Here is a 12906-nt window from a genome sequence, read left to right on the forward strand (position 1 = left end):
AATTGCTATCCATTCCATTTAAGGACAGTGCCTGTGTAATGTCTGAAAGGCAAAGGTGTGTGTATATATGTCATTGCGGTATTTTATATCACACAGACAATTTATATAAAGTGTACCAACATAATTAAGGGACAGTATGTTATAATGTTGCAGTTAAAGGTCATGTTCTAAGTGGCTTTGGGGATTTCATAACAGCTTGCCTTTAACAGTTTATTTTGCATGTTACTCCTTAGTATCCAGTTGTATTTTATTTATGTGAACTGTGCTGATATTGAAATTATGTAGATAACATACAAGAGAATGTTCAGGCGTATTATACAAGATGAACTGCTAGAGAAGGGGTGTTAGGAAGCCTCCTGTACCACCTAGAATAACCTGAGAGACATTTTAAGTGTGGCATGTGAGACGTCAGGTGCATAAACTGCATTACATTATGTGCACGTGGAACAATATTGCAGTACTGTGTGTTGTAACTTTCTATGATTATAAATACATGCTGAATGAATCAACCACATGGAGTCATCATTTGCAACGTGTAGGGTAATAAACATTTATTTTCCTCATTGTTTGTATATTATTCCTAAACTAGGATTCTTTTAGTACTGTACACAAAGAGAAGTACTTTACAACTCTGTTTATCATATATTGGTATGTTCCTTTCTGTGTATGTTTTTTATGAAAAGGATTGTCATTCAAAACACATGGAGAATAAAAAAGTGGGTACAGTACAATACTCTGTTCTTTTTAACTTGACTTAAAATTGTCATCTTCCATCTTGAATGTTGACCTGTTGCAAGAGATCAATACTGGAATATGATGCTAGTCATGAAAAATTGCTTTGGAATAGATACATAGCCATATGCTGTATTGTCTTATTTTTACATTGAACTACAGTATGTGAAGTAAGGTGGAGGAAGAGGAAAAGCCCATGTGACGTGAAGGGGAACACACTACACCCTTTTCATCTTAACATGGCCTATATTTTTGTTCTTTTGCAACTTATTTCCTGTAGCTCAGTGGCAGAAAAAGACAATACCCTGTACTATGGCTCTACATTCATTCCATGGCACTACTTTGTCAGCAGCAGTCTATTACAGTATACAGTTATGTTAATGTTTTGTTACTATTTGGAATTCAAGATGGAAAGATGACAGTTTCGGGCTAAGTTAGAGTACAAAGGGTATTATGTACTAGTGTACAGTATATTATTTGAATTTTGTTATAATGGAAAGAGAGCGGAAGTATAGTTCAGTCAGCATCAGTAAATGGTCATGTTAGGATGCTTTTCTGCATGAAGGACATGGGGTGGAAAGTGAAGCAACTTATGTGTACTGTCCAATAATTATACTGTATATTGTACTGCAATGGCCCTGTGAAGTCCTGAGATCATACAACATAGCCATCAATGATTGATACATGCACAGTATTGCAGTTCATAAAACTGCTTCTGATTTGATTGAAATGTCTGACTATGCAAGCTATCTGCCTTCTCGCGGTTAAGGTTTGGGACTGATTGGCTGATGAGCTTTCGCTCCCACTCCTTTAAAGTAAACACAAACCGCTGAATCCAGAGATATGTTCATTCACTAAGGGGAGTGGGGTGGCTATCTAGGTTGAGTCCACCTGCCATGCCCAGGTAGCTTCCTTTGCTGGGAGGGGTAATCACTGAGCTCTATAATTGAGTCCAGTGGTGGTAATGCTCTTCTGTATCCCTAGCAGGGCTATTATGATATAACTAGGTCTAGCTCAGGGGGAATGATCCTCCCCCCCCCCCCCATTCAGTTACAGAAATGTTCAGGATGGCTCTGCAAGATGTGCAAGAAACAGCAGCTTCCATTGTACCCCAACCAACTTTAAATTCTTTGCTACAAGTATCCCAATATTCGGAGCAGCTTTTGTGATGCATATCTGGGTTCGAAAGGACAAAGGAGAAATCGATCCTGACAAAATGTGCACTCATACATGTTATGAGCAAACCCTAATGATAGAATTGGCGTGTGAGATGAGCGTAGCCAGCTTGCAAATGGGAGAAATGGAGTTCCCCCGAGCTAAGCCCTGTATTGGACTATATAGCCCCGCTAGGGTTACAGGAGCGAGCTACCACTCCCGCCACGGCAGCCCGGGCGAGGCTCGAACTCGCAATCCCCCGATTACGAGTCCAGCGCGCTACCACTGTGCTACCGCGCCCCCCCTAGCCAGCTTGCAGGGACTTCTCTTAGGAAGTAATTTACGTATTGGGAAAAAAAAAAAAAAGTTGATACAAAGGCGATTGAAATTTAGTGTTATTCAAACTACTGAAATGTTTGTGACAAGAATTTATCAGATCTCTTCAGTTTAGCCAGGAAAAATGTCATGATGGTGATGATAGTCACTGGCATTTAAAATGAATAAGGGTGATGTTCATCCACAGTTGACAGGCAAAAATGTTACTGTTAACTTCAGTGAATCCGGATTCTGTTCAAGAACTACCAATCTTTGACTTCAAAATATATCCTAGGAAATATATTTTTTCATAAATTTCAATTTTTATACTGTTAAATATCACGTGCATGACTCAGTTAGGTAATAGCTTCAACAGTAAACATCTATAATATCTTACAAGTTCAAGAACTAAGAAGTCGAAGGTTGATTCAGTTGTCAACATTAGGGAAGCGGGTCATTATGGTAAGCTAAATTGTTTTGATTTTCTTAAGTTTAGTCCATTTATAGAGGAAAGTTGAAGTTTGTGGTGATACATATTATTGAAGTAAACAACACTTTTCTTTTATTTAGGTTAAATACATAATATATGCAATTTTAGCCCTTAAAAATGTAAGGTATCATGCTGCTGTTTCATCACCTGAAGAAGAATGTTGTTGAATTGACCTGGACACCTCAACTAGTTTACAGGAACATGAATATAATGATGTGAATAGGTCAAGGGTTTAGTTATTGGTGATTAAAGGGAAGAAAAGTAGCCTATTTACCGTACTCGCCCGCATTAACAAGCATTTCAGGTCTGACGTTCATGACAATGTAAGCAAGATCCATTTTTTTTTTTTATTGTTTGTATTATTATTAATATATGGAATACTGTTTGTTATTAGATATGATCTGTTTGCATCTTCCATTACAGAGCACCGTATACCATTCGATAGCTCTTTTTGCTGTTTTGTTGCTGCTACAAAATTATTCCTTACGTGAGGTGTCGTTTTTAAGGGTTTTATTTATATAGTACTATTTAACTCTTCCAGCTGAATAAAATTGTAGAGAAACGACAAGCATAAAATAAAAAGTTGGGGATTAGTATTTATGGGCTCCTCTGCTTTGGTTATTTTCTCTTCACCAACATGTTTTAGTTGTGTAATGGGTTGATTTGATGTTGCAGGTCATCAGATTCTTTTTTAATTGAAAAAAAATCTAGTCAAACAAGGTGATTTTACGGTAGCATATTCAGATGGCAATACTTCACTGTAAGCAATAACAAATGATGCGTGTCCCTCACCAGAACACCTCACCCTCTTCATTACTGGGTATATACTGGTACCTTATCTTGTGCAGGGATAGGTGAGGTTAGTGTAATTTCTAAAAATGCATTTCTGACATCGTACAATATCAACTCAACCCACACAGGAATAAAACAAGCTGGTGAAAGGGAGAAAACCACCAATAAAGAGGAGTTTGTAAAGGAAACGTTGACCAAAGATTGGCCAGGACTGAATGTGTTAGAGACAAAAATTCAGAACAACACTGCTGGTGTAGGTTAAGGCCCTGTTCACACGAGGCAATTTCAAACGCGCATGAGCAGAGACAATGGTAGTGTATTGGACTGTACACACGCTACCCTGCGTTTTTCTCAACCGCTGGTCCAAACACGCAATCTGACATTTCCCTTCCTACTGCTCGTTTGTTCAGCGGTTCGAGGTTTTCATATGGTAGACTATTTCTGCCAGGGAAACGCGGTGTCTACTGCCATGTTTCCCTGGCAGTAGACGCCGCGTTTAAAAACGCCTTGTGTGAACAGGGGCCTAAGTCAGCTGAGTTAGAATGTTATTTTAGGTTGGGTTAAGTTTGATAAAACAGTGAACTAGACAAATGGGTTGATACTGGACCTCACCCACTGGGGCACTGACGTATTTTTGTTTAACAGGCGGGGATAATTATTTGCAGAACTCCTCAAGCAAAGCTAATTGTTAATGTTTTGAATTATCACTGTTTTCGACATTGAGTGATGTAGGCTGTATTCTTCCCTGCAGGGTCAGAGTCAGAGCAGTGGGTCTGGGGGCGGGGGTCAGGGCGGAGATGACAAGAAGGACAAGAAGAAGAAGTACGAGCCACCCGTACCCACCCGTGTCGGCAAGAAGAAGAGGAAGATGAAGGGGCCTGATGCTGCAAATAAACTCCCTCTTGGTACTTCATGTTTATTTATTTTTTTATTGGATTGACTTATGTTAGTTTTTATTTGCTGGGAATGTGTGTGTGTGTGTGTGTGTGTGTGTTTTTCATAGAGTAGTGTTTTTAGTTGTTCTGTATGTATGTTCATTCACTGCATTTAGGCTATTTTGGTACTGATTCATGGTTATAGTTTTTATAAGCTGGGAATCTTGGTACAATATGCCTGTGTATTCTTGATTCATGCTTAGAGCCGTTATTTACTGGGAATCTACTGTAGGTTGTTGACTGTCATTTATTTTGTATCATTATGTTTTCAGTTGTTCTAAATGAATGCTTCTCACTGATCACCATTACAATACCAACCCTTTAACTTCTGTATAAACTTAATTTACCAGTTCCCTTAGTTTGCAGTACCAGTTGTATTGAAAGATTTGTGATATTGTGGCACATCACGTAGCTTCCTATTAGCAGCTTTATGTTCCTTGTCTTAGTAGCTTTGGAGATTTCATTGCACCTCTTCCATACCAATTTATTTTGCACATAGCTCTTCAGTGTCCTCATTTATGATATTGTTCAACACTAGGTTGATATTAAAGCAGTATAGCCTAAATAGGATAGAAGGAAAGGTTAATTGAGGATATGTCAGGAATAGATTGTATAGATCTGGACACATTCAGCTACCTGCATCCAGGTACAACCTAAGTAAACCCAGGTATACTATACAAAATTAATAATTGTGAGGGAAGACCTGCTACATGGCCTCCTGTGCTACAGGAATAGGTGTGGTTTTATGTGATGGGATATATGGTACATGAGAGGCTAACTAGACCCCCCCCCTCCCCTTCCCTTAGTAACCCCACACACACGGTGCCGGCTGAAGATGCTGAAGCTGGAGCGCATTAAGGACTACCTACTTATGGAAGAGGAGTTCATACGCAACCAGGAGACTCTTAGGCCACAGGAGGAGAAGCAAGAGGTATGTGATCAAGGTTTCATTTATTCTCTTCATGTCTTTAATCTGATTCCTTTGTTCCAGAAAAGTTGGCCACAAACAAATTGCCTCCATGACCCCCTCTCCTCCTCCATTGGTCTGCCCTCCCTCAAACTCTCCCCTCCCCCTCCATCTCATCCTAAAAACTTTGCTCACATACACTCTTCTAGTCAGTCTCTCATACGTGTGTTTCTGTTCACAGGAGGAACGTAGTAAGGTAGATGACCTGCGTGGGACCCCTATGAGTGTGGGCACCCTAGAGGAGATCATTGATGATAACCATGCCATTGTATCCACCAGCGTCGGCTCAGAGCACTACGTCTCCATCCTTTCGTTTGTTGACAAGGATCAGCTTGAACCAGGCTGCTCTGTCCTTCTGAATCACAAGGTCTGTAGCTTTTCTTTACTTTTTATTTTATATTTCATATTTTTTCATCTGTCTCTATCTATTCTTTATCATCATCATCATCATCCAGACCTCCTTTCCCACCTTAGGGCAGGGTGAGGAGTAGCAACATCCAAACAGCCCTAGTTTGCCCAGTCCAATGGGCCATGCATCCATTCACTTATCATTCAAGCCCCCGGAATCCTGGCTTTGTCTGATATGCTAAAAATCTTTCACCCCATTCTGTAGCTTCACATAAATGTACCCAATAGAGTCTGTCCGAATGCTGTCATGTTGAAAAGGGGTGCCAAATACCTGATCATGCACTTCTTCTCGCAACATTCATCCAGCTGGCTCGATCTCTTGTCAGTCCTCGAGCCTCACTGACTTCCATATCTCTCTTCCTCACACACTTTTTTTTTTTTTTTTTTTTTTTTTTTTTTTTTTTTTTTAAACTGTTTCCTGCATCTCCAGGTGCATGCTGTTGTGGGTGTGCTGAGTGATGACACAGACCCCATGGTGACTGTCATGAAGCTGGAGAAGGCGCCTCAGGAAACCTATGCAGATATTGGAGGTCTGTGCCACACCAAGTTGTACTCTCACACAAATGGAAAACTTGCTTACACCTCTTCTTTACCAGTTTATTTCTTTATTGACCATTATTTCTACAGTTTCAGCATTAAAGAGAGAGAAATTACAGAGAAAAGAGTAATACTGTATAATTTGATGTAATATACAAAATAAACCATATAAGACTCAGAAGATGGAGTCTGGAGTATGATTAATTTGGTGTAATTTGCAAACTAAATCACACTCACAAGACTTACAAGATGAAGGAGTCTGGAGCTGCCATTCTCCACCCCGTTCCTCCACTTCATTGTAGGTCATCCAATTCGCCTTCCTCCCTTACATACTCTAATACTGTTCTGTAAGCCTGCTGATGTCTGTTTTTATCTCTGGTTTGGACATAGACATTCAGATCAAAGAGCCAGTGGAGTCTTCACTGACGTGCCCCATCCCTCCACCTCATCCTTGTTTTCCCTTGCATCCTCCCATGTTGTAATCCCATAAACTCTTCTATCCATCGCATCTTTTGGTCTCAGTCATCCTGTCATACTGTAATCCTATTCTATACTGTAAACTTGCTAACTTATATTTTTGTTACTGGCTTCCACAGGTTTAGACACACAGATTCAGGAGATCAAGGAGTCTGTGGAGTTGCCGCTGACACATCCTGAGTACTATGAGGAGATGGGTATCAAACCTCCCAAGGGCGTCATCCTATACGGGCAGCCGGGCACAGGCAAAACACTCTTAGCTAAGGCTGTGGCTAACCAGACGAGCGCCACTTTCCTGAGGGTTGTCGGCTCAGAGCTCATTCAGAAATATTTGGTGAGTTCGTAGAATTTTGGAGGATGTGATAACCTCTTCAGCTTGAAGATGCTGTGGATGTTTTTGGGGGTTTATCCTTGATAATGCCTAATTCTTTTGTTGAATTTAGTGGGGATTCCTGAAACTGATGGTTCTCTAGCATGTGTACGGATTGAGAAACGAGATCAAGCATTATTATTACTCTCTTCAACCAAAATTAATGTAATCATTTTGTGCCCCCAGGGAGATGGTCCCAAGTTAGTACGTGAGTTATTCCGTGTGGCTGAGGAGCATGCCCCCAGCATTGTGTTTATTGACGAGATTGATGCCATTGGCACAAAGCGCTACGACTCCAACTCTGGGGGTGAGCGGGAGATCCAACGTACCATGTTGGAGTTACTTAACCAGCTGGATGGATTTGACTCTCGTGGTGATGTCAAGGTCAGTTGTTACACCTGTTGTTGTATTTGTTGTTATGGCACCAGGCTCATCAGAACGTAACCTGATGGATTGCGGGCTGAAGTTACCTTGCTCAGTCCACCATCCTTCCTTCAGGGGATAAGGAAGGAGTTGAGGGATGTATATTGGTATGTATCTGGGCAGTGGGCCTGCCTGGTTATATCTGTTCCTTCACATGAAGCTTCCCTCTCCAGCACCATTTGCATCAGTATGAATCAAATCAAATCAGATCACAACATGCTTCATCTAAAGGAATCTTGATACAGTATTGAGTTTGGCCATGATACTACTGAAGTTTTCTAGGGAAAGGAAGCTAAACCAAGTGCCAGAACCAGTTGATTGCTTTCCAAGTGTTGGCAAAGACTTGGAACAAAAGAAGTCTGATGTGTAATAAGATTTGTAGCTGTGATAATCTCAGCTTTGGTTTTTAATGACATTTGCTTGTGGCTTTGTTTTCTGTGTAACGGTGTTGATTGCATCAGTACATTGACTTTGAAAAACTAATTTCTAATAAAGAGTTGAGGACAAAGGCCCACCTCTGATATCACCTCCTCTCCTTCTCAGTTTCCTCTGCTGGCTAACGTTCCTAAGCTGAGAGAGACTTGGTATGTTTTTCAGCCCATAGAGAATGCTCTTTGATATGATACCATATTTCTAGCTGTCGCTTGTTTACCCCCACAGGTGATCATGGCCACCAACAGAATTGAGACCCTGGACCCGGCACTCATTCGTCCTGGAAGGATTGACCGCAAGATTGAGTTCCCACTGCCAGATGAGAAGACGAAGCGACGCATATTCCAGATCCACACCTCCCGCATGACACTAGCTGAGGATGTGAATTTAGATGAGCTGATCATGGCCAAGGATGATCTCTCAGGGGCTGATATTAAGGTAAGAGGCTGAATATAGGCTAAATCTTTCATTGCCTTAGTTGTACCTCATCATCATCATCATCCGGACCTCCTTTCCCACCCTAGGGCAGAAAGTGGAGTAGCAATGTCCAGACAGCCCAAGTTTGCCCAATTCAATGGGCCACGCAACCATTCACTCATCATTCAAGCCTCTGGAAGCCTGGCTGTATCTGATTCGCCAAAAACATTCACCACATTCTGCAGCCTGTCTTAAATGTATCTGATAGAGTCAATCCAGACACTGTCACGTCATAAGGGGTGCCAGATCCCTGATCGTGCACCTCTTCACACAACATTCATCCATCCAGCTCAATTTCTTGTTGTACATCCTGGGAAGCATAGTCACTAGGAAGTAACATTACTGTTTTAAGAACACTTTGGTTATGGTACGATAAGGTAATGTCTGCGAGATGTATAATTGGTTTTTGATGTTATGAAATATGATGACATACTGTCTTTTAGAGATTGTGATGGTTGTGTCATCATTTATGTTGCCTAATTTCTCAGGCGGAATATGTGAAAGATGCAGAGTTTAGAACACCAGAAATATTGTATTTTGTTGGGAGTGGCTGGCTGCTCCCATTTTGTGACACACTATCCTTCCCAAGATTAGTGAGGCATAGCAACCACAAAGTATATGGTCTAGAGCCATTTGTTCAACATGGACTGCTAAAATAATCAATGTTACATGAGCATACAGATGGAAACTGGTTAGGAAGAGGTGGTAGGGAGCATTGGTAACTGCTGAGAATACAACCTTTGTTTTTAGGCCATAATTTGCCTTTATCTATCAACTTGTACCTTTCCTTCTTGCTAGAAGTTTGCTCTCATGCAGCCTGTCCCAAAGAAGGACATTTCCCATCCCTGTATCTCCTTATTGGTTTAACACCCTGTATCTCAAAAGTTTTTGAGTCTGTTCTTAACAAAAAAAATTTAAAGCATCTTTCCTATCACAACCTTCTTTCTGGTTGTCAGTATGAGTTCCATCAGGGACTCTGCATTTGTGATCTTCTCACCTACCTTTCAGACTCCTGGTTATCCTTCTTTTGGGATGTTGTTGAAAGCTTTGCCATTGCACTTGACATCTCAAAGGCTTTCGATTGACGGACTCTGGCATAAATTTTTAATTTCAAAACTGCTGTCTTACAATTTCTGTTCTTCTGTCGGTGCTTTCATCTCTAGCTTCCTTTCTGGTCGTTCTATAGCTGCTGTTGTAGACAGCCACTGTTCTTCTCCTAGGTCTGTCAATAGTGGTGTTCCTCAGGGCTCTGTCCTATCACCAACTCTCTTCCTTTTATTCATCAGTGACCTTCTACACTCTACATCTAACCCTATCCACGCATACACTGATGATTCCACCCTTCACCTTTCCATTTGCATCCCACAGCATCCGTCTCAGCAATTACTTAAACAAACAAGGGATGAGGCTATGGTACACCAAGTGTCTGGCTTGGCTCATGTCTCTGACTGGGGTAAAAGTAATCTTGTTGTTTTTAATGCATCAAAAGCTCAGTTTTTACACCTATCAACCCATCAAAATCTTCCACAGGAATACCCACTAATGTTTAATAATATCCAGCTCCGTCCTGCATCATCTTGAAACATGCTTGGGGTTTCATTCTCTTGGGATTAATTTTGGAAAGGTCATATTACATCTCTTGTAAATTCTGCTTCCAAGAGATTGGGTGTGCGGAGCTGACTCCATACCTTCTTTACCCCTGCACAGTTGTTGACTATACACGAGCTTTACTCGCCCGTGTAGAGTAAAACTCGTGGGAAGGCTCCCCACAAACAGCTCTTCTCAACAAGATAAAGTCATAGAGTCAAAGGCTTTTTGTCTCATTAACTCTCCTCCTCCTACAGTCATAGAGTTAAAGGCTTTTTGTCTCATTAACTCTCCTCCTCGTTCTGGCCCCCTTCAACCTCTGTCTTCTCGCCACACTGTTGCATCGTTATCTCTTTCTCTCGCCACTTCACTGGTCACTGCTCTTCAGAACTGTCTGCTTGCACCTGTCTAGCAACAAACTCTCATCCCTTTTCTGTCCAACTTTAATGCAAGAATTAACTGTTACTCCCAGTTGTCATTTGTGCAACAGGTCAACTCTGGAACTGTCTCCATTTGTCAGTATTTCCTATTCCTATGATCTCCAGTCTTTCAAATGCAGTGTGTCCAGGCATCTTGATATGAAAGGATCTTGAATTTGGCCCTCCATTGTATTTTTTTGTTTGTTTTTTCTTACAAGGAACAGTTTGCGGGCTCCTGACCTTTGGTTCCTTCATCCTTGCATAGAAAAAAATAATAATAAGAAGAAAGCTTCCTGACACCTCTCTCTTAATAGTACCGTAGGTGTCGATGTTACATGCTAACTTTGCCTTGTATTTTATTTATGTTGTGTATGTTAATATTTGGAGCATAAAATAGTAAACATCATCATCCAGGCCTCTTTCTCAGTGAAAGGATGGATGAGGTAGGATCCAGAGACCAAGAGAGTGTATAAAAATGTAGAATGCATAATTAATTGCTAAGGAAGAGATACTAGAAAATTTCTTATTTTCCCCATGTCATTTGTTTTGCATGGCTTTCCTTTTCCCACCCAGGCCATCTGCACGGAGGCGGGTCTGATGGCACTCCGAGAGAGGAGGATGAAGGTTACGAGTGAGGACTTCAAGAAATCCAAGGAGAATGTCTTGTACAGGAAGAAGGAGGGTACACCAGAGGGATTATATCTTTAACCACTTGAATCTGACCCATGTCCTTTTTTAGTTTATTCTTGATGCTACCAGATGGTTGTATTCAAGCCAGGAAAGATCTCTGTGCTGCTTGATGGGGAAATACTGGACTGGGTGATGAATAGATGGATGGAGTGGCCTTTGAGGGATTGAAGTCTGTTTAGCCTTTCAACTGCCAGAAGTCTCCCCTAAGTTGAATAAATTGTCTGAAGATAGCAAGAATAAACTTAAGACTATATCACCAAATTCAGGGGGTTAACCATGTGAATCTTGTTGATATACCTTTTAGCTTATTTTTGCTGCCACCAGATGATGTTATTCAACTTAGGAAAGGTCTCCCATATGCTAAGGGGCTCATTAAGCTTGAATCTAACCCCTCCAGTTCAGAGAGTCCTCCTCAAGCTGAACAAAATCATCAGTAGTTGAGAAGAATAAAATGAAAAAGAGATCCTGGGCTGAGTAGGATGGGGGGAGGGTTGTGCGTGTGTTATTAGGATAATTTTTTGTCATTAACACTGCTTTTGTCACTGTATGAGAAAACTTTTTTTTTTTTTACATTGATGGTTTATTATTTTTCATTATTATTTTTTATTTATTGACAGTTTATTATGTGGTTTCCAGTCATTCATTAAGCCATGCATAGCAACAGATTCAGTAAATATATTACTTTAAAATAGAGTGATGTTTTGTTTCCCTAAAGAGTTGGAATTACAGTATTTTTGTACAATAAAGACATACTTTCTAGTTCAGCCAAGTTAATCAGTGCAGCTATTATTATAATTAGGTATAATTGACAAATACAAGCATATCATTTCTGGGTACTTAAAATTATTCTAGGTCTAGTAGATATGTTGAATCTGTGTGAGAAACTGATGTTCAGTGTTTGTATGAAAACTAATGTATGATACCCACATCTGTTATGTAAAGAGACAAGTATTGTACTCTTTGTCATTCCAAGCCTCCCTTCCTCACCTTTAATGTTGGCCATATATATATATATATATTTTTTTTTCCATCTGCAGTTCTGTATGCCATCATAAGAAACACAAACACCTCTTTTAGCAACCAGTTCACGATTCCCTCCCTCAGTCTTTCATACTTCTTTCATTTTCTTAGCAATGGCAATACTTTTCTGGGAAATTGGAGAAGGGTTGAAGCTCCCAAGCTAGGACCAATGCACCATAATAGCTCTGAAGGGCAAGGAGAGATCTTTGGAGAGACTGCTACATCTCTCACCAGAAATACACTCCCCTGGTGCAGCTTGTAACTGCCAACCCTAAGGTTGTGAAGCATGGGCACTGCTACCCAAAGATGGAAGTTCAGTAGGCTGTGAGGAAGCTGTTGAATGAACCATCAAAACTAGTGATGAAATTGTACAAAGGGACAACGACATCTGTGAACGTCACTAACAGTCTATTAATATTAGTGTGACAATGTTTCAGTGCTGTTCAGCTTGGCACTTGCAGCATTATTGAAAGAGTTTAGAGTTGGTTACATGGCAGGTGTTACCAGCGTATGTCGGTGACCTAGTTTTGGCTACTGAAAGGATGAAGGAGACCAGAGAGAAAGCCTGAGAGGTGAGTGAATGGAAAGGAGGCAAAGGTACTGACATTTTAATACACTGTACTGTTCAACAAAGATCATGGTTAGTAAATGTGATGGAGGTAATATGGAGCATGGCATAA

At 40.6% G+C, this 12906-nt stretch overlaps 1 protein-coding gene across 1 annotated transcript; it reads left to right on the forward strand.

Annotated features, from left to right (window-relative positions):
• Positions 1-2636: 2636 nt before the first annotated feature.
• Rpt2 (26S proteasome regulatory subunit Rpt2) lies at positions 2637-12160 on the forward strand. Its single transcript, XM_080277757.1, has 9 exons — positions 2637-2664; positions 4236-4389; positions 5226-5350; positions 5568-5753; positions 6225-6324; positions 6928-7142; positions 7365-7562; positions 8262-8471; positions 11090-12160. Exons 1-9 carry the CDS (start codon positions 2662-2664, stop codon positions 11222-11224), a joined length of 1326 nt encoding a protein of 441 aa, XP_080133883.1. The 5' UTR covers positions 2637-2661; the 3' UTR covers positions 11225-12160.
• The last annotated feature ends 746 nt before the right edge of the window (positions 12161-12906 follow it).

Source organism: Coenobita brevimanus, chromosome 71 (genome assembly GCF_032717465.1).
Source record: "Coenobita brevimanus isolate Jiangsu-jjx chromosome 71, ASM3271746v2, whole genome shotgun sequence".
In the NCBI taxonomy this organism is placed as follows: Eukaryota; Metazoa; Arthropoda; class Malacostraca; order Decapoda; family Coenobitidae; genus Coenobita; species Coenobita brevimanus.